Source organism: Ailuropoda melanoleuca, chromosome 5, assembly GCF_002007445.2.
Source record: "Ailuropoda melanoleuca isolate Jingjing chromosome 5, ASM200744v2, whole genome shotgun sequence".
In the NCBI taxonomy this organism is placed as follows: Eukaryota; Metazoa; Chordata; class Mammalia; order Carnivora; family Ursidae; genus Ailuropoda; species Ailuropoda melanoleuca.
Window position 1 is genome coordinate 56,852,627 of NC_048222.1, and position 25,279 is coordinate 56,877,905.

The following is a 25,279-nucleotide window of genomic DNA, read 5'->3' on the forward strand; positions in this document are numbered from 1 at the left end:
CAAGCCTACTTGACAGACTGGAGGGCCGTTCCCTGACTCCCTACTCCACCACTTCTGAACTAGAGCGAAAGGAGAGACACATTGAAATTAGGAAGCCTGTGACTGACCAAGAAACACATCTGTTTGAACTGAGGGAGTAGAAGGACGATTTTGCAGCTCCATGATATTGTGATATTTTTCTTCTCCCTGCAAACATATAGAAGCTAGAAGAGGACTTAGTTTGATTTTTGTAAGGATTGAACATCAGTAAGATCAAGAAAACGTACGGGGAGCAAATGTAGACCTTGTTCTTACTGACAATGTATTACCTTTTTTCCTGCTGAGCATTTATTATTAAAGATTGTATCCTTCAGAAATGAGGGAATAAAATCCAGTATAATAGTTGTTTCTTTTCTATCCACCATATTTAGTTTCTCACTTCCAACTGAGGAATCAAATGGAGGGTCATAAATGATAGGACATAGAGCTCAGAAATCTAAGAAAGGTATGGAACAGTAGTAGAAACTAAATCTGGTGGCTGATGTCACTGCAAAGTTTTGACCTCTATGTTAAATATTAAAAAGGAAAAAGTATTGTCTATCCTAAAAGGAAATAAAGTTCTGAAGTTACTTTGTTGTAATCATCACTTCCCTTACTGGCATCTAAAGTAAGCAACTTTCTTCAGTTGGTTGTTGGTGTAACTTTTTTGCATATGAAATATATAGTTAAGTGCTATTTAAGTTACCCTATTCTTTGAAGCATTTCAGTAATTACTTGTCTTCACCTTAGCTACCAGTGACTCAAAATATTCAAACATGTCAGACCTAAACAGCCTGTCTTCAGAACTTACTTGAAGCATATGGAAGAAAAGCAGTATTTATAGGACCTCAAATCATTGTGTTTTTTTTTCTTTTATTAATGGACATTTAATTTTCCCTTTTGGCTTCTGTATTGTCTCCTTTTTCAATTTTGGGTATAGTTATTTTCAAATGAATATATATTAGTTCCATGGTGCTACCATTTAATTAATACGTAAACCAGATTTTAAGAGGTCTCCGTCTTCCCCAGAGATTCTGCAGATGGCTAATTGTGGATTTGTTAGCAAACAGGGGGCATGCGAGGTGCCCAGGGGGCATGCGAGGTGCCTAGCATGTAGCAGCAGCATTGTGGGCCCAGTACTGAACCTGAACTCCCAGCCAGCCTCGTCATCTGGCCTGGACAGTGACAATAAAGGGATATGTTTTGTAGCAGAGAGAGTTGACTGAGTCTAGCCTGAAAAGGCCAGCATTGTCTCTTCTCTTCCTAACCCATTATAGCTCAGTCATCCATAAAGGAACTCGAATACTTTCCTTAAATCATTCAAGTAATGAGTTCTATAAGTGAAGTGTCAAAAAAATAATTATAGGTGTTTCCAAGGGTTGCTGTCATTTTAGCGTCGATATGCAAATCATCATTTACCCTAGGCAAGCCCGCATGAGGTCTATCACAGTTCTCCAGAACCCTAATTCTCTTTAGATTGTCCTCATGTGCCTTGAGTTCTTTAACTGTCAACCCACCAAAGCACTGTCCTTACCAAAAGCAAATGGTAAAGAATTTGTAGCGCTGTGGGGAAGTTTGTACCTACCGATTTGAGTGGGATCCCTCTGCTCTCTACAGCTGGGGCAGAAAGCCTGCTATTTAAATTAAAACAGAAAACTGGAGTGACCACAAACATTGGCCTTCAGGTCCCCCTGATGAAATGCCAGGCTTTGGAGTCAGTGAGACTTGACTTATTTAACCTCTCCTAGCTTCGGGCTCCTCATCTATAAAATGGGGAATGATCACCCTTGCCTCACAGCGTAGTGAGAATGAAGTGAATTGATGCACGTAAGCTGCTAGCACTGTGCCTGGCACAGTGTGATGGGAGATAGCTGTCACCACTATTGCTAGCACGGGGCCCTAGCTTTGTTTAGGACACTCCCTGAGATCATTTACAACTTCACGGCTACCTGGGTGTAAGATGCGAAAAGTCTCCATGGCCCAGTGTCGTACCTTTCTTTTTACCAGATTTCCTTCCACATTTAAGAAATACTGACTGTTCTTCTTTACCTCTTGACCTTTGCTCACCCTTACCTTTACTCTCTTCTTGAAGACAATTTACTTGTCTTCCTCCTGTCAGCCCTGAAGACAGTTCTTGGTAATGCTGCTTTATCTTTATATACTTTCTCCTTTAGAAAAAGGCATTATAAGTATGTCACAAATATATTTTCTTATATTTTTTCCATTCTTTGTGGCTTGCTTTTAACATTTTTTAGATTCTCCCAGATATTTCCAGTTATAGGATTTTAGAACTACAAGACCGTTGGAGACTGTTTGGAGGATGAGGTCCCACAGCCTCTTTCCCATCATCTAATGCACCAGACAGCGTTGCTGGCATCCTGCCGTCTCTTCGACTTTATAAATAGCAGCCAAGCCCCCAGCACTTGTGGCTTTGCTTCTAAATTCATGTGAAACAAAGCTCATAGATCTGACCTTATTTATTTACAAGATATTTCAAACCTTTTATCTCTTAGCATAAGATAAATTTATTTAGGTGCTTGTTATTTTTTAAAATAACTGAAGACAAGTTATGCTGACCCTGAGATCTGCTTCCCTCATGTTTCCCTGAGGGTTATTAAGTGATTGTCCTTGAGGGTATTATACTTGGGCTTTTATTTCCTGCCAGTTGATTGCATCTTCCCTCTGGAGAGTCATACTTCTAATCTGCAAATGGCATTGTGTGTATTTTTTTTTCCCTGAGAACTGAGATAACAAAAAGCATCTTTAATTATTAAAATCTTATCACTCATCAGTTTACTGTTTCAATAAAAGTCAGAATTACCAAGTGGCTTTTTGTTTGTTTTTGCAAAGTCAGCCACACACCTTTTTGAACTCCTTAGATTTTTCGTGGGTTCTCTTTTTCAAAAATGATTTTTCCTTTCTAGATAATGATCAAGTAAATGCTTTGTATTTTTTGTTTTGTTATTTCTTAAGTTAACTTGCATCACACACAAGCAAACTAACAACCACAAAACCCAATGTGTCTCTGTAATTGACTTATTTTCCGACATAGATGGTGTCTCTTTGGACAACTGGGAAATCATGGCACCACCTCCTGGTTTATGACTCTTTTGTGATGGCATAAACCCTGGTATTTCACCTTTCAACACAGGAGACAGTCATGGTTCCTAACCATTTTTAAAGAATGTATGTCCTAACATATTCCCTATCTAGATTCCTTTTTATTCTTGGTGAATAAATATCACTAAATCTGCCTCTAAATTTTTGATTTCCAACTTCTCTCTCCAAGGGACAGAGGCTGTGGACTCCACAATGGCTAAACTATGCAGTGTGTGTTTATGTTCTCTCCTAGGATGCTTTTCTTTTCTCTTTAAGTAGAAGCATTTGTATTTAAGTCCTTACCTCAGTATCATGTCCTAAGTGTACTCTTATCTTTCAACAGTACAATCCATTCATTTTAAATGCAATCATTTTCCTTTTTTTTTTTAATAGGATACTACAGACTATGTTGCCTACGTAGCTAAAGATCCAGTTAATCAACGAGGTATGGAAAGAAATTTCTAGATTTTCTTAAGAGCTGGTATATAGCACCTTAAAAAGTAACAAGCAGTTCTCTTCAATAGACAGAGTGATGAGGGTCACCAGAGTGCTGTATTGGGTTCTAGAAATATTATGTGAATTTGCATTGGAAACAAATAGCCCTGCTAGCAGGACAAAGTAGAAAAAATGAATAGTTGGGATTTAAATCCCAGTCATTTGAGGGACCCTTATACCAAAAGCCTTATTATCTATTTGTATAATCAAAAGAGAAGCTGTTCTGGTGACAATAGAAGAGGCTGGCTGCCACATCCCCAATGAATGAATGAATTACACAGAAGACCCAGGCCAGTGAGATTATTGGCCTGCGTCAGTCTCTGCAAGTGTGTTTGTGTGTTTGTGTGTGTGTGTATGTGTGTTGAGCCTGTGCGTTTGTTGTTCAAAGAGTCTGGCATGTCACTTTGAGTGTTTGGCTTCTTCTCATTCTTGGATCTCAGCTTGAATGTCTCTTCTTCAGAGAGACCTCCTTTGACTGATAGCACCTCCTGTCTCCAGTAGGATATCCCACCCTGCTGCATCATATTACTTTATTTCTCTTCTTAGTAACGCTTAGCCCACATTTTTGTTATTTTATTTACTCATTTGTTGATGTGTTTCACATCTGTCCTTCCTTTTGAAAGCTCCATGAGGGCAGGAGCCTGTTTACCTTATTCACTGTTGTTTCCAAAGCACTCATCAAAAAGCCAGGCACATAGGTGTTGCAATAAAAATAACTACTTTGTTGAGTGTCTCAGTGAATGGAAGAGTAAGTTGATTGGATCTCTCATCCCAGGATTTAGCAAGGTTGCCTAAGTACACACATCTCCCAGTGAAACTTTGGGATAAGGGCCTGAAGTTTCTTAGGTCATTGGACCTCTTTAGACAGACGTGGTTAGTGTTGCTTCTCATCCCTGATTCTGGGACATTCAGACTCCTATTAGGGTTGAGTCTTAGGTTGCTTCTTCTCCTTAACCAGAACCTATTAGGGCAGCATCTTCTGCCACCCCAGGGATAGAGTTTGCCCCAACACATTTATTAAATGCACGTGAAGTAGAATTTGGAAATTCAAAGAGCTATAAAACAAAGAGGTGGAAGTGTATATGGCATGTGGGGGGGGCAAAAGAATAGAATATATTTACTAGGATGCAGATTGGGTATGGAGAAAAAAAGTGTAAAAGACATCTAGAGGGCAGATAGGATAGAGCTGACAAGTAGGGACCCATCTTTGAGCAAATGGGTAGAGAATGCTCTCCGCAAAGCAGAGCTTTGGGAAGATTGATTTGGGAATATGATCGATTCAGACAGAAACTTAAGGCAGAGAGGTCTATTTGGAAGCTATTATGATAGTCAAAAAGGAAATGATGAGGACCAGCTGCTAACACAGGACCGGGCACATAGTAAATGCTCAGCAAATGCTTGCCAAACGAACATGCCTCAGTGAGATGGAAAAGAAGAAACAGGTGATGAGATCTAAGCAATACTCCATTGAAACTGACTCATTGTAAACCATACAATGAAGAATGGATAACCATCAACGATGAGTAGGAGAGACAGGAACTAGTGAAGGGGAGTGGGGGTGTAGGAATGGAACACAACAAAAGACACCAGAAGAGAGCAACCTCTTTTAATTAAGCCTGAGTTTCCCAAAAGAATAACTGCAGGCTATTTTGGGGAAGGGCTCTGAACAACAAAGCCTTTTCTCTTAACCTGAAAGGACAGGGTGAAAGGAAGAACGAATAGATCAGGGAGTCTAGATGTTTGGTAACTTGGCCATCTGTCATGGACTAGCGCAGGCATGTCATTGCTCTTCTGTGAACGGTGGTGAGTTCAAAGACTGAGGCCAATTGCACACTTTCTTCTCTAAAGGGGAGATGGGTCTACCTAGAAGATGATTTAGAAGCATAGGGTAATTTTCTGGGTGCCTGTCTGTTAAAGCATCTGACTCTTGATTTCTGCTCAGGTCATGATCTCGGGTCATGAGATCTGCATCAGGCTCCATGCTCAGTGGGGAGTCTGCTTGAGATTCTCTCTCTCTCCCTCTCCTTTTGCCCCTCCCCCTGTGCACTCTCTCTAAAATAAATAAATCTTAAAAAAAAAAAAAAAGAAACAGGGTAATTTTCCTGGATTAAAAGTTAGCGTCTCCTCATCCTTATTGCTCCTTTTCTAGTCTCCCCCTTCCCTTTCTTATTTATCTTAGTTATAGAAACTTCTGTGAGAAGCCACTCTTTTGTCAGCATAGCCCCTGCTTGCACACCCCTCTAGTGTCAAATCCCTTCCCCTCACCTGAGTCCCTGGGCTTTAATTTGTGCACAGAGGTGCTGACACAGCTTTCAAGCCCACAAATAATTATGAATTACATGCTAATATAAAAGGGGCTGAGCTAATCATTGTGGAAGACAAACAATTCCTGGCCAGCCTGGGCTCATCATTTAGTGGGAGAGAGAAACGCAGCGTATTGGAGATGCATGGAGAAGGAGGGAGGCCAGGACAACAGCGTGTGGGACACAGCAGGTGCTTAGTCAGGATTCACGGGAGAAATGAATCTAGGCCTCGTTGCAAGAGCCCTGTAATGAGAGCTTAGGGCCTTGTGTTTGGGTGGTGTGTGAGTATGTGTGTAAAGATGGGGTTGAAGAAAAGGGAAGGAATAGAAGTAGGGGAGCCATGGCTGAAAAGCTAGGCCAGAAACAGATTGTAGAGGGCTTTGAATGCTGACCAAAAGGTCACTGGGAGCCATTGAGGATTTTGAGCTTTATAGCAATTATGCTGGCTTCTGCCATTTTACTGAAATTGCAAAATGATAAATTTTCTGGCATTTGTATCTGTGAAAGTGATACCATATGGCAGAAAACAGTCTGGAATTGTAGAGTCCAATTTGGAGGACATCTCATTAATCCCAGGCAGGAATGGTACTGTTTACATTACGCTGGGGGAAGGAAGGAACGGTTTGGACACATCTGTGATCTAATGGAACTTGGCAACAATTTAGATAGGAAGGTTGTTGAAGAAATTGAAATTAGATGTTCCTGAGGACTTAATGAGATATTATATACGATGCAAATATCTCAATATGTGGCTCGTAGTAAGTATATAATAAATGGTAGCTATTATTATTACCCTGTGTGATATGGAGTAGTGTTGTCATTAAAGAAACAGGGATTATTACAAATTGGGAAAAAGACAATCCATTAGAGAAATGGGGAAAAAATCTATCATTTATTACATGTTCACCACATGGCAGGCATTGTCTCATTTCATCCTTACAGCAACCCTCTGAGGTTGGTATTAATTTATTCCTTTATTATAAAAACAAACATTGGCATCGAGAAAAGGGAGATTGTTTTCCTAAGCTCAGTCAGCTAATGAGCAAGTGAATCAACTCCCAGGTCCTCAGCACACCTTTACGAAAGAACATTGCAAGGCACCAAGAAACATTTAAAAAATTGTACAAGTTTACTAGCTACCTTGTTAGCAATCAAATTATCATTAGATACCGTATTTCTTCGTCAAATATCAAATATTGAAAAAAGGTAAAATGAGGTTTAAAAGTAGTAGTTATTGTTAACAATGCCAGTAGGATTGTGGATCCCAGTGTTTTGGAGAGTAAGTTGACAGTTTGCATCCAAAGACTTAAAAAGGTAAATACTTTTGAACCTGCAATTTAACTTCTAAGGAAATAATTAGGACGTGCACAAAGATTAAGCAATAAAAATTATTGTCGTATATTATTTATATAATAGACAACACAATTTCAATATTCATAAATAACAAATTATGTAAATGAATCCATAGCATCTACTATGCAGCAATTTAAAACTAGTGTTACAGAAGAATAAATAATGACATGGGGAAAATGTGGATGATGTTGTTAAGTGAAAAAGCAGATTGTGAACTATGTGCATAATATGACCCCAGGTGATTTTTTTGGAGGTAGATATACTTAGAAAAAAGATTGGAAAGAAAAAGATGCCAAAATATTAATAGCCGTTATCTTTAGGTGGTGAGGCTTACATAATTTTTTTTTTCTTGGTGCCTTATTTTCTAAAAATCCTACAGTGAATATTTATTATATTTGTAAAAAGAAAAAAATGTTCTAAATCCTTGAATAAAGAAAGAAAATAGTGAAACCAGAAAGATGTTACAGAATTAGCTAGTGAGTTTGGTTCATCTGGGGGGAATGTTCAGGCAGGAGAGGCTCAGGGTGGGGGAGGGGGAAAGAGAGGGGAGNGAGTGTGGGGGGTTGGGGAGACAGAGAGATAGAGACCAGGCCTTCAGGTGCACATTTGGAAAAACTGTAACTCATAGCCCTAAGAGTAAGCAAGACCACCGAAGGAGGAACCTGGAAAGGAGAGGGCTGAGGGTCTCAGGGAGTAGAAGTCAGAGGAGACAGTATAGAGCCAGAGGAGTAGTCAGGGGGAAGAGAGAAAATCATCTAAGAAGGAGAAAGAGCACATTTCTCTGGGAGAAGTCATCCCAGAATAAGACACCTCAGAATGCCACATCCTGAAAAGGAGTTAGGGGAAGTGAAGGGGGGAAAATGCTTTTTAGTCGGGCAGTGAACAGGCCATTGCCCCCCACCCCCAAGCACAGTATCAATGGTCAGAGTACAGGGCAGGAGGAAGGCAGACTCCAGGGTTGAGGAGAGCATAACCCACAGTCAGAGGAAACCCAGGCTCCAGGCTAAGATTCCTCAGTGTTCCCACTGCCTCTTATTTGTTTGATTCACTTTTAGCATAAGTATATTCAAGTCAGGGCTGTGGTCGCTTTTTTCCGTCTTGGCTAGGACCTTTTGGTGAACTCCGCATTTTATAAAAGGCCTTTTCTGTAGAAAAGGCAAGTTACCCTAAGAATGTTTTGAGTTTAATTAGTGACTAATACGGCTTGCCCCTGTAATTGCTGTGAATAGGAAATCCGTATTCTCCTCACCTCTCGCTCCAGATGTGTAGTAGCCCAGAAGGTTTAAATATTTTCTCTGAATCCAGTATGTGAAGAGGCCCCAGTTTACCTGGGTACAGGAAGCTCGTGGTTCTGAGTCTCTGAAGAAAGTTAAAAAGATTTTTTAAAATGACTGTAAAAACAATTTAAATTAACCTATTTATTTATATTTATGGTTGTGGTTATAAAATCTGTGCACAACTGCCCTGGTGACATCAGGTGACTATGGACTGACTGCTAGCTTGCTTCTTGGGGCTGGTTTTTTCCTGGTAGTGCAGGACTCCTTGCTTCAGTACTACAGCGCCATCTGGTGGTTGACCTGAGATGCTGCATTTTTGAATTTCTGGTTTATTAAAAAGACAAAAAACAGAAACAAAACCAAAAAAAAAAAAAAAAAAAAAAAAAAAACCCAAAAAACCCTGGTCTAGTTATATTAAAAATAAATATTAAGCTAGTAAAGAAGGGCCTTTTATCCTCTAATGATAGTTCTCAGCCTCTTGTCCATGAATATCCAATTAGGAAACCAAATGAAAAAAATTGAAGAATATGAATCTAAGATTTTTAAAAATCCTCCTTAATACAGTACTTGATACCCAAAGGTAGAGTTATGGGTCTGTCTGGCTATAGATGGAATGAAAAGAACCCATATTTGCATCTGAGTCCATCTCAAGCCTCCATGCGAAGTTATCGTATCATTGGAAAGCCACATTCTTTTTTAGCAATTGGGACTTTTTATATGCTTGTCTTTCTTTCTTCCCATTAGCTAAATTCTTTAATTAAATTCTTTAATTTAGCTAATGGTCAATTCTTGGCCAACCTGTCTGCTTATCCAAGCTTTTACAGATGGGTCCAACCCTGGGAATTGGGCATATTTGTATGTGATTCAAAGCCCGTCCGTATTCTGGCCCATGACCAACCTCAGAAGGAACCAAGACAGTTTTTACAGAGCAGCATGTCTGTGAATAGCAACAGCAGCACTATGTGTGTTCGCTGAAGGCAGGGAGGCTGCACAGGATATCTGCCCAGGGTCAACCTTTTTGCCCAGTGTCATTCCTTTCATGGTGACGGGCATTGCTGTTTGTTTTCTATTCAATCTTCTCACAAGAGTAAGATTATCTCAAGCAGAGCAGAGCATGTTGGTAGCATCAGCCCAGGAACAGGACCAAATGCTCAGAGTATCAGAATCAGAAGAGTTGAGAGAAGTGAAAGCACTTTAGAAGTATGTGAGACGATGTGGTGGGTTTGGTTGTTTCCTTCCTTCCTGAGTACCCGTGTGCCACAAGAACCCACATGCCTGTGCCTCAGAAGGCTTACGCTGCTGTGACAGAGGGAGCTTAGGATCTCTATAAAGCAACAAGGGACGTCAAAGATCACCAAGGCCCTGTCTCGGCAGGTGAGGATATTACTGCCAAGTGACTTGTTCAGGGTCACACAGATTGGGGCATAATTGGAAATTGAACTTGAATCATTCCATGGAGTTTTTTCAGGTGTTCTTGTTATCTCATCCCTTTAAAGGAAGACACTGTCATTTTCCTTTGTGTGTACGTGTGTTCGTACATGTTTGAATTTCCTGTCTCTCTCAATATCTTCCTTATCTTCACCTTGTTGAACCTAAGAAAAAATAAAATTTAAAAAATCATTTTCTGTATTTTGATAGGATTTCTGATCTTGAATTTATTTTTAATTGGGCCAGAAATTTATGAGATGAAAAACAAAGGAATTCAAGTGAACTGCCTTTTCTTATCATAAGGTAATACAACTTCTCTTTGCTCAACTGGAGGGCACTTTCCAAGGGCACTTTGTAGGTTTAAGGATATCTCCAAGAGCAGCAAGCTGTGATTCGTACCACTCAATGTCTGCAAGCACCTGCCTCATTATGGGGCTCACTGCAGGTGTCACTTCAATGCAACTGAAGACAACTTCTCACACTAGAATTATTGATGCGATTCAGGAAAACCAATATGTATTCAATCAACACAATTTTTTAAACACCTATGTGTTGGTCATGTGTGAAGCTACTGCAGAGAAAAAGAGCAATTTAAAATTACAGTTTAAAGATAAAGCAAACATTTTCCTTTTGTAGAAAGGATATACATTTATAGACATTCTTAATTGGGTTTTGAAACTAGAATTAGCTCCTAAGTCTATATCAGGATCCAAGTTGCTTCTTTAAAGGGGCAACCTTATAAGAAATGGTAATGATAAATTTTCTATAGATTTGACACCTCGGCATTGTTTGATTTTGTAAAACCATGCCCTCCCCCCCACGGACACACACAAACACATGCCTTTTAAAAATTTCTTTTAAATCCTTTATTTTATTATTTTTTAAAAAACTTTATTAATTTTAGAGAGCAAGCACAAGCAGGAGGGGGAGAGGGGGAGGGAGAGAGAATCCCAAGCAGGCTCGAGCTCAGTATGGAGCCCGACCTTCGTGCTTGACAGGAGGCTCGATCTCATGACCCCAACATCATGAGCTGAGCTGAAACCAAAAGTCAGATGCTCAACCAACAGCGGTACTGAGGCACCATATCATATTTAAATCCTTTAAATGAATGTCAAGTTAGTTCTGGAATGAGAATGATCTGAGATTCCTTGAGATAAGTATTAACATAAGGCTAAGAAAACAAACACTTTTAGGTTCTGCTATTACATGCTGGTATAGGCTCTGCAAATTCTATCAGATGTAAATGAATTGCCTTTAACTCTAAATAGATAAAAAATCCTTTCCAGGACAATGCAAGCATAAAATCACGCTTCCAAGTCAGCACAGTTAAATCATTCTATAAAGACAACTCTCTCTCCTCTCCTGAGGTCCCTTTAAGTAGTGCATCCCAGCGGTGGTTTCACAGTTCCCGAGATCCATGAAGCTTCCCAGGCATCTATTCTAATTGCTCATGTACTCGCTTAAGCCTTTCTATTCTTAAAGAATAGCTAGCAATTTTTACAGCATTTTTGTATATATGTAACTGTTAGCAGAGCTTTTTCTCATCCCTCCATTCTTCAAGCTATACAAACCAATGTATTTTTTTAAAAATTTTATTTCTCCTGGGACTTACTGCCTCCATATTAAAGTTATCCTCAGGACTCTATCTAAGCTGTCCTTATGACACTTGCATTTCAATTAAATCTCCATCTTGCAAGGCCGTGAGTAGGACCCCATCCTCTCACCAAAGCAAGAATGATACTCCATCTGGTGGGAGGTGAACTTATAGTCCCTGAACATCAGCTCCTATTTTCACATAGCAGCGGCAGATTTGTTCATTTCTGATATTCTGTCAGCTGCACCCTTCATGATTTATTTCTTTAAATTACTTGTGCAAATTTCCCCTTCCCAGTAGCTGCTTCTCAGAGAAAGTATCTAATAAAAATTTTAATATCTTCTGGTCATCGTCACAAAATCTTGTTTGTTTGTTTTTTAATCTTCTTTCTGATGCTTGATGGGGATAGTTCTTCAGTCGGATTTTGAAGACAGGGATTACCACACCATCACTGCTTTATAGTAGCAATGACAGGGCAAAGGGTATTATAAAGCTCTTATCTTCACCAGCAGCTCATCCCCCACTTTGAGGGGAGCGGGGGTGTGAGGGGCAGGGGGAGGTTTGGAAAGTTATAGTTTTGCAAAGACAAAATACAACGCAAAGACGACAGTACGAGCCTCATCTTCCTGTCAGATTGCTGCCCTCAGCATCTCCCGTACTGAATTCTAGAGCTGACATTGAACACGAGTCATGTTATTGGTTAAGGTCAGTCTGGTTTTACAAAAATGTGGGCCCAAAAAACCTGTCTTGAGACCACAATTTGTCCATGTTCTGAGATATTTAAATGTAAAATATGAATGTTTCTTCTCTTTGATGCATATGAGATGGGAGATACTCTTTTCTGCCGCTTGAGAGCTGAAGAGAGCTTGTAAACCTGCTCCCTTTTACTCAATTCAAAGTTCATGTTCTGGAAATATTTTAACTTTATATAACCTCTTCTTGCTGAGAATTTATTACAGTGTTTTTGTTTGTTTTTGTGCATCCTCCTGCAGCCTGTCACATACTGGAATGCCGCAGCGGAATGGCCCAAGATGTCATAAGCACCATAGGGCAGGCTTTTGAACTCCGGTTTAAACAGTATTTGAAAAATCCTTCTTTGAATACTTCTTGTGAAAGGTCAGCCAAGCATTCTATAATTATTTGACTTACTGTATTTATTTTGTTTTATTTTAAAATGAATTTTCAAACTAACAAAATGAGTCATTTCTTTTCTTACAAATAGGCAGTTTCAGTACAAACGCGTAATGGCATTTTCTACTTTTCTTCCATTTATATTTGTCCAGATATTTCTTCTTGCTTTGTATCAAAATTAAAGGAGACACTCAAAGTAAGAAAGGGTATGCCCCATTTTTCTGCTATCATACAGAGCTATGAATTAAGTAGTATCAAAATAACAGACATGAATACATTTCTCAGAATTGTTTCAGTCCCAGATCCCTTGCATACTACTAAAAAAAAAATCAAGAATGAAGAGCAAAATAGTAAGAATTAAATGTCTATAGCAGGAATTAGTTTGCTGATTTGCAATGTGAATAGAGGCGCTCCAGCTAACGTGTGGGAGGGCTGGAAGGTGATGTGACCCAAGGATCAGGTTGTTCCCTCTGAGGCATGGAGAGTCCGTAAGGAGAGCTGAGCCCTTCAGGCCTGACAGACTCTAGCATGTATGGAGTGCAGTGAGGCCTCTGGCTTGTAGACTTCACAGCCGAGAGACAAAACCCACTCTTGGCCACTTTTAAATGCACTCCTCTCCCAATTAGTTATTTTGTGTATCAGCAAACACCGGGTTTGGAGATCTCCTTTTATAAGGTGTTCTGGAATAGCAAAGGAGGGGGGGTTACTAGGAGGCCTTGATGTTGAATTTTTCCCAGGATCACACTTACATCTTAGTGCTATCATTTTGTTGACATGTAGTGAACCCAACAAAATTGTGTGGGTTGTTAGTGGAATCAGTTCAATTCAAAAGGACTTGATTTATTCTTTTTCATAAGAAACTTTTACTAATTCCAATTTGGAAGAAAAGCTGTTTGGTTTTTTTGTGTGTGTGTGTGTCCTGTTTCAATTTTTAAAACAATGCATGTTTACATAAATCTACCCACTTGCCACATATGGTTCTAATTTTTCTTTATGAATCCCGTATACTCCTCCAGATTTGTGCAGACAAGATAGCTGGCCAGAGCTCTTATTTTTTTCATCTTGGTTTAATAAACTGGACCAGGCCCTCTGCCCAATATGTAATTTTTTTTTTTTTTTAGCAAAACATTTCCTAAATGGTACAGTCAAAGCGTGCTGAAGATAGGAAAACTTTATTTTTATACCCTCCTGGCAAAAATAACTTACATTCAGAGAGTTCCTATGCATGTATGTGGATGTGTGTGTGTGTGTGTTTCTTAATCATTGGGAGGAGACACAAAAGCATCACCCTTGGCACTTTTTGTTGGCTCAGCCTACTTTAATTGTCTGTGGAAAGCTAAGCAACTCAACCATCTGGTTGCTTCCATCCAGATGTTTGACATCATTTAAGAGCAGCTATAAACTTAAAACATGAATGCGAAGTTTTGCAGGATGATTTGCATGGTTCTCATCCCTCTGCCTCCCCTACAGCATTTGAATTCCCGCCAAGCCTCTTGGGGATTCTTTTTTCCCTTACAGTGAGGAGATGCCCGTTGATGGTCCCACTGAGGAAAGAGAAGACCACGAGTACTACAACGAAATCCCCGGGAAGCAGCCACCGACAGGTGGTGTTTCTGATGTGCGGATCAAAGTCCAAGCCACAGAGCAAATGGCTTACTGCCCCATACGGTGTGAGAAGTTGTGCTATTTGGTAAGTGAGGTTTTATTGTTACCGGAACTTAGCAATGTGATTCTGTCCTTGCCTCTAGAGAGTTTAATTTGAGAGTTTCCAAGTGCTAGTTTAGAGAAAGAATCTTCCCCCTCAATACAGAGCCAGAGAATGAATCACTGTTGGAGCCTACACTAGATGATTTTTACTCCGAATCCCTGACCTCGGCTACGTGGATGACTTCACACCTCCCTTCACTGGGAGGACCAGGGCGGCCCAACATGTGACGCTCAACGTCACCCTTCCCATCTCCAGTCGTTCTCTGTTCTTGCTGCTCGTCCTTAGCTGCCTCCACAGCCAATCCTGCCCCTGAGCTCCTGATCCCATCCCCTCCTTCCAACCCTCTGCCTTGGTTTTGTCCATCAACTCCTGTCTCGATCTTATTTTCTCTTTGCCTACCAGTTGTCTCTCTTCCGTCTGCAAATAAATTTGGACTCCTCCGACCAACTCATAATGTCTCACCTCATTCTCATCTTCCTTTTACCCACAACCTTCTAGAGAACGTTGTCTCTGTCCCAGTTTTCACAGCAGCACTACATTTCTAAGATCTGAATTCTGCTTGAGAACTTGATAGGAATGACCTTTACAGTGGTCACCGGTGGTGTTTTGGTCACCGATGGTTTAATTGCTAATTAAATTTTCTTCTCCAATATTCCAAATCTGTCTACAAAATTTGGTACCTGTAGGCTGCCTCTTCCTTTTTTTTTTTAGACCTCTTCTGTTATCTTCTAAAGCAGTTCTGTTGTCTCATTCTTATCCCTCACCTCTAGTTGCTTTTTTTCACTTTTTTTCATATTTTCCAACATTTTATTACGAATGTTTTCAAACATACGGAAAAACTGAAAGAATTATACAGTGAACACTCATACACTCACCATCTAGAGTCTACAATTTTTTTTTAAAGATTTTATTTATTTATTTGACAGAGAGAGAAAAGCAGCGAGAGAGGAAACACAAGCAGGGGAAGTGGGAGAGGAAGAAGCAGGCTCCCAGCAGAGGAGCCCGATGCAGGGCTCAATCCCAGGACTCCGGGATCACGCTCTGAGCCAAAGGCAGACGCTTAACGACTGAGCCACCCAGGCACCCCTAGAGTCTACAATTAACTAGAATTAATATTTCACTAGATTTGCCCTGTCATCCTATGTAGCTGTCTATCATCCATCAACACATCTTATTTTTGGTATATTTCAAAGGAAGTTACATTTTCTTTCTTTTTTTTTTTGGTATTTTCTTTTAAATTTAAATTTTGTTAGTTAACATACAGTGCAGTATTGGTTACTGGACTAGAATTCAGTGATCCATCACTTACATACAACATCCAGTGCTCATCGCGACAAGCGCCCTCCTTAACACCAAGCACCCATCTAGCCCATCCCCCATCCACCTCCCTCCATCAACCTTCAGTATGTTCTCTGTCATTAGAAGTCACTTATGGCTTATTTTCCTCTTTTCTTCCTCCCCCGCTGCCTTCCCATATGCTCATCTGATTTCTTTCTTAAATTCCACATGTAAGTGAGATCATATGGTATTTGTCTTTCTCTGACTGACTTATTTCACTTAGCATCATACACTCTAGCTCCATCCACATCATTGCAAATGGGAAGATTTCATTCTTTTTGATGGCTGAGTAATATTCCATTGTGTGTATGTGAGCCACATTTTCTTTATCCATTCTATCAGATGATGAACATTTGGACTTTCTCCATAGTTTGGCTATTGTTGATAATGCTGCTATAACATCTTCTCTTTTTATACCTTATTTTCTTCCACTCCCTCCCCTGCAAATTAATCCTCTGCCTTTACCACCTTCTCTCTGTCTTTAGTCTTGCCCTTGGTTTCTCCTCTGGTATGCTATCTGTGTACACACTCCTCCAGCTTCTCTGTTTTCAGCCATTACCTATCTCTCCAGTTATAATGCCATAAGCATTGCATTGCTTGTGTTAAGAGTGAACTCACCATTTTCTCCTTGACTCCAGACCAGATTCCTCTACTGATTTACTCATGTTTATTAATGGCACTTCAGTTCTTTCATTAATCTGCAGTCTTTTGTTTTTCTCACACTTTGGGCTCCATATCAACTCAGTCTTCAGGACCTAGGGTTCTACCATGAAATCTTTTGAATCTACCCAGTCTCCCACATTCCTATTGCACCTTTCTAAATTCTTGTCTTCACTTGCCCAGATAATTCTGAAAACCCCTTCCTTGTCTCCAATTTCATTCCCCCAAACCCTTCTGCATGGTACTGCCAGATTAATCTTTCTGAAGGATAGATATGGCCCTTCTCAAAGGCATCAGTGATCTCATTCCATTATTGAAGACACCTATCTATCTATCTATCTATCTATCTATCTGTCTGTCTGTCTGTCTGTCTATGGGATCATTGCAACCCTTTGGTGGATGGGATTTTCAAGGATGAAAAGTGAGCCTGGCATAAACCTGAGTAGAGTAGGGCTCCAGTCTGTCACTGTTAGATAGAGGTTTGCTAAATACTGAGTGCTTATACACGTGTCCTGGAAATCACACTTTCTGGCTGAGACTCGGATTGAGTCTTGGAATGGGACCTCTCAAGCAAAAGCAGTAGCCCTCAGGATATAAGCCTTACGTTGGCAGCCTTTATGACTCCCCACTTCGGACCCACCTCTGCAGCCCCCAAGGAATGCACCGTCATAGGAGTCTATGCTCCCTACCCAAAATCTCAGTTTCCTGTCAGACACTTCCTGTGTCAGAAAGTGAAGTTGTCTGCTGTAGTCTCCTGGGAGCATTACTAGTGTTGTTTGTTCTGTTTGTTTTTTGAAAGTATGACTGTATACTACGTTTGTAAATGTTTCACAATTTGTTGTTTGTGCAGCCTGGGAACTCCAAGTTCAGCAGCGTGTATGAGAACTGTTTAGAACAAAACCAGGCAATAGGTAGGTACAATTGTCCTTCCCCATCTGCCACTCTCCTTATTCCTTGCAAGTTATATGGCTCTGTGTGGCCCTGGCTCTTAAATTCTTTATGGGGAAGGCAGGTGTATATAACCAAACACATAATGCTTCGGCTGCAGGCTTCCCACGTTCTGAGAGGCCCAGAATGCCATATGTGCGTCACTTGGAAGGTTCATGGTTTTGCCTCGAGTTTGTGTGCTCTATCACACCATCATTCTACCTTAGGGGGTCTTACACTGCTTTCACATCCTGAAAAGTCTTCCTGGAAAGCTGCTTTCTCTGCTTAAAACTCAAGGGAGTTCCACTTCAAAGAATATCAGACATTAAGCTAATGTGAGAATTGATGCATGTCAAATCCATTAGGATTAGGATGAAATCTTTAAGCAGAAAACAAAAAGAAATCTGAAATGTGAGAGTCCCAATTAGGGGCCCATGTACCCCACGCTTCCCAGGGTATTAAGTGTCTTATTACTGCACGTGATAATTGATGTTGGACACAACTTTTCCACATCACAGATGTAGAATGTCAACCATCAGATTGGAAATATGTTTTCATAAGGTTATACTGCTAGTTAGTCATTTAGTTCTTATAAACCATTGAAAGTACTTATTTCTTTGGCAAGCAAAGTTTTGCAGCATTAGAGCAGGAGAGAACTGGATGGTATAAATAATGTGGTGGAAGATAAAGTTGGATAACCACACTTAGGGACTCAAATTAAATTAGCAGGAACTTGCCACCTAGAAGGTAGTCACTTCTAAGGATGCTTTTATACTTCTTATGAAATTATGCCAATGTAATCTATTAATTATTTTATTATTATTATTATTATTATTATTATTATTATTATTATTATTATTTTGAGAGAGAGAGAAAGAGAGTGGAGGGGTGGGTTCAGAGGGAGAGGGAGAGAGAGAATCCTAAGCAGGCTCTGCCTATCGGGACTACCCGATGTGGGGCTTGATTTCACAACCCTGAGATCATGACCTGAGCTGAAATCAAGAGTCAGACGCTTAACTGACTGAGCCGCCCAAGCACCCCTACTTTTATTATTTCTTATATGCGGAGGGATACATGAAAATTTATCATTTTAGGTACAGCTATGATTACTACCTTCCTCTACTGTGCAAAAATCATAAGAGTAGTGAGCTAAGACAGTATTGTTAATTCTCTAAAAATATGGCTCTTTTTGATAGATATTAAAATTCCATGCCATTCTTTAAAGTTATTTACAATTTTAACCTAACTTTTAATAATATGACTAAAACAAATTAAATTAATGGTAAGTATAAATGTCTTTTTACAACTATGCCCTCTCCCTCCTTTCCCTTACTCGGAAACCCCTAACCTAAGGGTTTAATAGTCAGGAACATATCACATCTGTCCTGTAATATTATAATAATTTCCTGCCTGTGCTGAATCTCACTTGGAAATATCTCCATATCCCATTTCATCTCATTCTATATATTCTTCATTTATACAACATTTCACTCAGTGGCTATTTATGAGGACCTCTTATGGGTCTGGTACTATGCAAGGTGGTAGGAATGGAATCACAACCAGTGCTCATGTTGTTTGCACTTTAAGCAGGAAGACACACCTTAAGCAAAGGCTTGCAAATAGGATGAATGTTTCAAAGCCCAGCATGTTATGGGAACAAATAACAGGGAAACCTAACTTAATCTGAGGGGCTACAGAGGATCTCCCTAAACTTTCTACAAGCAAACAACCAAACCAGGACCTGAGGGATGAGTGGGAATTATCCAGGCACAGAGAAAAATATGGGGAAGGAGGGGCAAGAGAGGGAGAGAGAGAGAAAAGTATAAATGGGAATGAGAATTCCTGGTGTGCTGGGACCTCTTCCTAGACCACTGCACAGAGAGAGGACAGGGGGGAGAGAGAGTCCTGGACCTAGGATAGAGTCCTAAGGAACTCCAAAATTTTTGGTCCTATACAAATACCTCCCTTCCCTGCTCATCCTCCTCGTCTCCATTAAACAGTCATCATGGCATGTCCTCCTGTCCTCAGTCACCTGGCTTCTGAAGGGAACTCACTGAAGGAAAACCCTCAACATTCCTAGAATGATGTAACATATGCTAAGTCACAGCACTTCCATTGGAGAAAAGGGGCATGGTCTCCTTTTTTCCATCAAGAACCCCAAAACAGGGGCGCCTGGGTGGCACAGCGGTTAAGCATCTGCCTTCGGCTCAGGGCGTGATCCCGGCGTTCCGGGATCCCCCTGCTTGTGTTCCCTCTCTCGCTGGCTGTCTCTATCTCTGTCGAATAAATAAATAAATAAAATCTTAAAAAAAAAAGAACCCAAAACATACATTTATGAAGGAACTAATGGATATAGAGGTACTGTCTCAATCTTATTCAAGATATTTCTTTTTGTAAGTGTAACCTTGTCACAGAATCCAATTTATTGTTTCTGTTTATCTTGGTTTTATTTCTCCTTCAAACCCAACAAACAATGTAACCCCTTATTCTTTCATGGTTCATATGTGCCTTAAGCCAATATAATCAGATCCAAGCTTGTTGAACAGACTTTATTTGGAGCCTGGGATATACTTTTCCAGAATTAGTTGATTCCAGAATTAATTTGAGCCATGATGGCTATCTCCTAGACAAGTGCACCATGTTTTTCTATTCTGGTTTGCCTGTAGTAGAGCTTAAATGCATATTTTGGAATAACAAATACGATAGAAGATTCTCTTGCAAGTGCCTGTTCTCCAGTTGCACTCCAGCTGTAGGATAGTCTGGAACCAGTACAGAGCTACCTTCCTTGTGGTGGCCTTGAGGTAACAGTTCATAACTGGGAACCTTTCAGAATCTTGGGGAGGTGAGAGATGGTGTTTGCAGTTTGGAAAAAGTCCTCCAGCTGGATACTTTCTTCCCCTGAAAATCACAGAGCTATGACATTGTTCCCTTAGAAGACCGGGTTCAAAGTTCCAGCGAGGAGCCAGAATGCTAGGAAACCGTCTCTCTAGATCTCAGCCACTAAAGCCATAGAGGGATAGAAGAACTCAACACCTGCCCAGGGGCCACAACAATTAAGGCCACTCCTATTGTGGTAGGAAGGACTTCACTACTATGGTATCCATTCATTCACAGACACCCAGAAATCAGGTGTTCCTAGCTTGGGGCCTGCCTATGACTACTTGGGCATATGTTTAAAAGCTGTTCTGAAATTCTTGACCAGTGAGGAAATTAATAGCAGTTGCCAGAATAGCAAATACATATTTTTTTATGGCTCTTCCTAGAGATTTATACATAAGCATTTGAGAGACACCTATACAAATATTTTCAATAAGGTTTGGCTTTTTTCTTCCTAAGACATTTATTTATTCAAATACTGACTTAAAACTTGCATTTCAGTGAATTATAAATACTGCAGTAGGCTTCTGGTTGTTGAATAAGTTAATTATATTTATCACCAGACTTCTAAAAGATACCTATCCCTACCATTAAGTTCCCTTATGGAAAAAATTAATTAGCAAAATAGAATAATGTTTTCCTGACCTTCAAGTTAAAATGGAAATAAGATACTTTGAATCAAAAAGACGTTAAATTCCCACAAACCGTAAAGGTTTGCACTTAAAATCTTTGATACTTAAAGTATATACACTGTGTACAGGATGTATTTGTTTTTCACCACCAAGCTTTTCTGTGGCAGGTTGGGTAGGTTCTTGGCAAAAAGCAATTTTGGAATGTATAATGGCTGGCATAGTGGTTAAGCTCTTGTTCAGCCACACACTTGACCCAAGAAGGATTTTAAATTTGGGTATAGAGTGAAATATATATATTAACTCTTATATATATGTGCATGTGTGTGTGTGTGTGTATGTGTATTGTCATATATATTTATTTATTTATTTATTTTAAGGCAACATTGCTGAGTTAAATATAATAGTGCAGTTGGAGAAAAGCAATGGTCGTTTTCGAGAGACTGGGTACAGACATTAATGCTTTTGTGTAATCCTATGGGATGGTAAACCTGATGTGGTCAGCTCATGCCATACTCTGTAAGGGGCAGTTGAGTCAGTGCCCCGTGCGAAAGGTTGACTCAGAACATAGTGGGGTCAAATATGCTGAGAAAGGAAGACCAGGTGGACATTTAGCATCTGTTCATTCAGTTGACGAACATTTTTCTTTTGAGCACCTGCTTCATACCAGGCATTGAAGCTGCAGAAGATACACAGATAAATGGGTTCTAGACTCTTCTTAAGGACTTGAGGAATTTGTAGTCTCAAGGGGAAGACTGACAGACAAGTAAACAGATACCGACATTAGGTTATGGAGCGGCACCTGACCCAGCTTGGGGGAGGGAAGGACTAAGGGGGAGGCTTCTTGAGGGAGATGGATTCAGAACAGAATCTTTAAGGACAAATAGGGATTAGGTACAGAAAGGGGTGGCAGGAGATAAGAACTGCATGCAGAGTCCCAGGATCAATGAATAAATTGGTAACTGAGCAGATATTAACTATTAAGCAGGCATTATTCTCAGTGAGTGTCTCACCCACATTCTTTCATTTAATCCTCACAACTGTATTTTGAGCTAGGCATCCCATTTTACAGATATGAAAACTGACCCTTAGACATTAAGTAAGTTGCCCCAGGCCACACCAAGAGTAAGAAGTATCACAGGGGATATCCACGGAATCAGCCTGAGACGCAGGAAGATACATCTGGATCTCTACAAATGAACATCTCCAGCGCTGAGTATCGAGGTACGAAGCGGGGAGCCGTGAAACCAAGCACAGATATCTGAAGCTAAACAGAAGGGGGAGGGAGCCGCCGTGTCAGGGCGCCGGGAAGCGGTAGCCACCTACAAGGGGGAGCGAACAGACCGCGGACCCGCATGCTTGAGACAGCAGGCTGAGAAGGGAGCTCCGGGAGCGTCCGCGGGGCGGCTGGTGGCTGGAGGGCCACCTGCACGGGGGAGCAGGCGGACTCGCGGTCAGCACCCGTGAGACACCAGACTGAGACGGGGAGCTCCGGGAGCCCACTCGGGGCGGCTGGCGGGCCACCTGCACCGGGGAGCGGGCGGACCGCGGACCCGCACTCTGGAAACGGCAGACTGAGTCCGTGAGCCGGGAGCGTGCACCACCAAGCATCTCACGGAGCTCCGGAGCTCCGGTGTGCTCACTGGATCGAGGCTGAGACCGGGAGCTCCGGGAGCGTCCGCGGGGCGGCTGGCGGCTGGAGGGCCACCTGCACGGGGGAGCAGGCGGACTCGCGGTCAGCACCCGTGAGACACCAGACTGAGACGGGGAGCTCCGGGAGCCCGCGCGGGGCGGCTGGCGGCTGGCGGGGTTGGAAACACAAAGGACAGAGACGTGCCGGCCCTGGAAGTGAGGGCTGGGACGCCGGGTGTGGGGCGCACAGCCCGGGATGCTGCAGGGTTGAGCAGCACCAACAGAAACAGAGTTAAAGTGGCCAGAACATCAGTGGAGAACGATCCGCGATCCCTCTGTTCTGAGACAGAGGCTGAATTTCAGCCGCTGCTGCTCTCTCAGAAGAGGCATAGCAAACCGCCAGGGAAAGCCGCCAGAGAACAAAAGCCCGGAAATACCGGCTCACAGGGTGCCCATCCCCATCCCCCCTCGCAAGGGACACAGAGACTCTACCCAAACAGGGTTTTCTGAGTACCGGCAGGCAGGCCCCTCCCCCAGAAGGCAGGCTGAAAAATCAAGAAGCCCACAACCCGGAGCGCCTGAGTGGCGCAGTCACCAAGCACCTGTCTTCGGATTAGGGTGTGATCACAACGCTCCGTAAGGAGTCCTTCATCGGGCTTCTCCACCGGGAACCTGCTTCTTCCTCTCCCACTCCTCTGCTTGGGTTCCCTTTCTTGCTGACTGTCTCTCTCTCTCTCAAATAAATAAATAAACTCTTTAAGGAAGAAGCCCACATCCCTAAGATCTCTATAAAACAAGGGCGCACGGCCTGGGTCCCAGTCAACACTTGGGCTCTGGACAACCCTGCAATCTCTCTTCATCAGAATGACGAGAAGGAGAAGTCCCCCCCAGCAAAGAAAAGATAATGAGTCTGTGGCCTCTGCCACAGAATTGGCCTCGGCCACAGAATTAATACATATGGATGTATCCCAATTATCAGAAATGGAATTCAGAGCAACAATGGTCAAGATGATGAGTAAACTTGAAAAAAGCATCAGAGAAAGCGTTGCTGAGAATATAGAATCCCTAAGGGCAGAAATGAGAGCGAATCTGACAGAAATTAAAAACTCAGTGGGCCAAATACAGTCAAAACTAGAGGCTCTGACGGCCAGGGTCACCGAGGCAGAGGAACGCGTTAGCGAATTGGAGGATGGGTTAGTAGAAGAAAAAACGAAAATAGAAGCTGGTCTTAAAAAAATCCACGCCCACGAATGTAGATTACGGGAGATTACTGACTCTATGAAACGATCCAATGTCAGAATCATCGGCATCCCTGAAGGGGTGGAGAAAAACAGAGGTCTAGAAGAGATATTTGAACAAATTGTAGCTGAAAACTTCCCTAATCTAGCAAGGGAAACAAGCATTCGTGTCCAAGAGGCAGAGAGGACCCCATCCAAGCTCAACCAGGACAAACCTACGCCACGGCATGTCATAGTGCAATTCGCAAATATTAGATCCAAGGATACAGTATTGAAAGCGGCCAGGGCAAAGAAATTTCTCACGTACCAAGGCAAAGGTATCAGGATTACGTCAGACCTGTCTACAGAGACCTGGAATGAGAGAAAGGCTTGGGGGGGCATTTTTAAAGCTCTTTCAGAGAAAAACATGCAGCCAAGGATCCTTTATCCAGCAAAGCTGTCATTCAGAATTGATGGAGAAATAAAGACGTTCCAAAATCGCCAATCATTAACCAATTTCGTAACCACGAAACCAGCCCTACAGGAGATATTAAGGGGGGCTCTATAAAGGTAAAAAGGCCCCAAGAGTGATACAGAGCAGCAAGTCACAACCGATACAAAGACTTTAAAGAGAAATGGCATCATTAAAATCATATCTGTCAATAATCTCTATCAATCTAAATGGCTTAAACTCTCCCATAAAACGCCACAGGGTTGCAGATTGGATAAAAAGACATGACCCATCCATTTGCTGTCTACAAGAGACTCATTTTGAACCCAAAGATGCATTCAGACTTAGAGTAAGGGGATGGAGTACCATCTTCCACGCAAATGGACCTCAAAAGAAAGCTGGAGTAGCAATTCTCATATCAGATAGACTGGATTTTAAACTAGAGGCCATAGAGAGAGATACAGAAGGGCACTATATTATTCTTAAAGGAAGTATTCAACAAGTGGATATGACAATTATTAATATATATGCCCCCAACAGGGGAGCAGCAAGATACACAAGCCAACTCTTAACCAAAATAAAGAGACATATAGATAAGAACACAGTAATAGTAGGGGACCTCAACACCCCACTATCAGAAATAGACAGAACACCCTGGCAAAAACTAAGCAAAGAATCAAAGGCTTTGAATGCCATACTCGACGAGTTGGACCTCATAGATATATATAGAACACTACACCCCAGAACCAAAGAATACTCATTCTATTCAAATGCCCATGGAACATTCTCAAGAATAGATCATGCTCTGGGACACAAAACAGGTCTCAGCCAATACCAAAAGATTGAAATTATCCCCTGCATATTCTCAGACCACAACGCTCTGAAATTGGAACTCAACCACAAGGAAAAACCTGGAAGAAACTCAAACACTTGGAGGCTAAGAACCATCCTGCTCAAGAATGACTCGATAAACCAGGAAATCAAAAAACAAATTAAACAATTTATGGAGACCAACGAGAATGAATACACAACGGTCCAAAACCTATGGGATACTGCAAAGGCAGTCCTAAGGGGGAAATACATAGCCATCCAAGCCTCACTCAAAAGAATAGAAAAATCTAAAATGCAGTTTCTATATTCTC

General features: G+C 41.3%; 1 protein-coding gene across 2 annotated transcripts in view; it reads left to right on the forward strand.

Moving 5' to 3' along the window:
* Positions 1-25,279, forward strand: part of SHC4 (SHC adaptor protein 4) — a 136,061-nt gene that overhangs the window by 82,061 nt on the left and 28,721 nt on the right. For both annotated transcript variants that reach the window (XM_034661005.1, XM_002917545.4), the window contains exons 6-9: positions 3,511-3,562; positions 12,560-12,683; positions 14,217-14,388; positions 17,255-17,315. In XM_034661005.1, the coding sequence (XP_034516896.1) occupies positions 3,511-3,562; positions 12,560-12,683; positions 14,217-14,388; positions 17,255-17,315 (409 nt within the window). The remainder of the gene's footprint in view (positions 1-3,510; positions 3,563-12,559; positions 12,684-14,216; positions 14,389-17,254; positions 17,316-25,279) is intronic.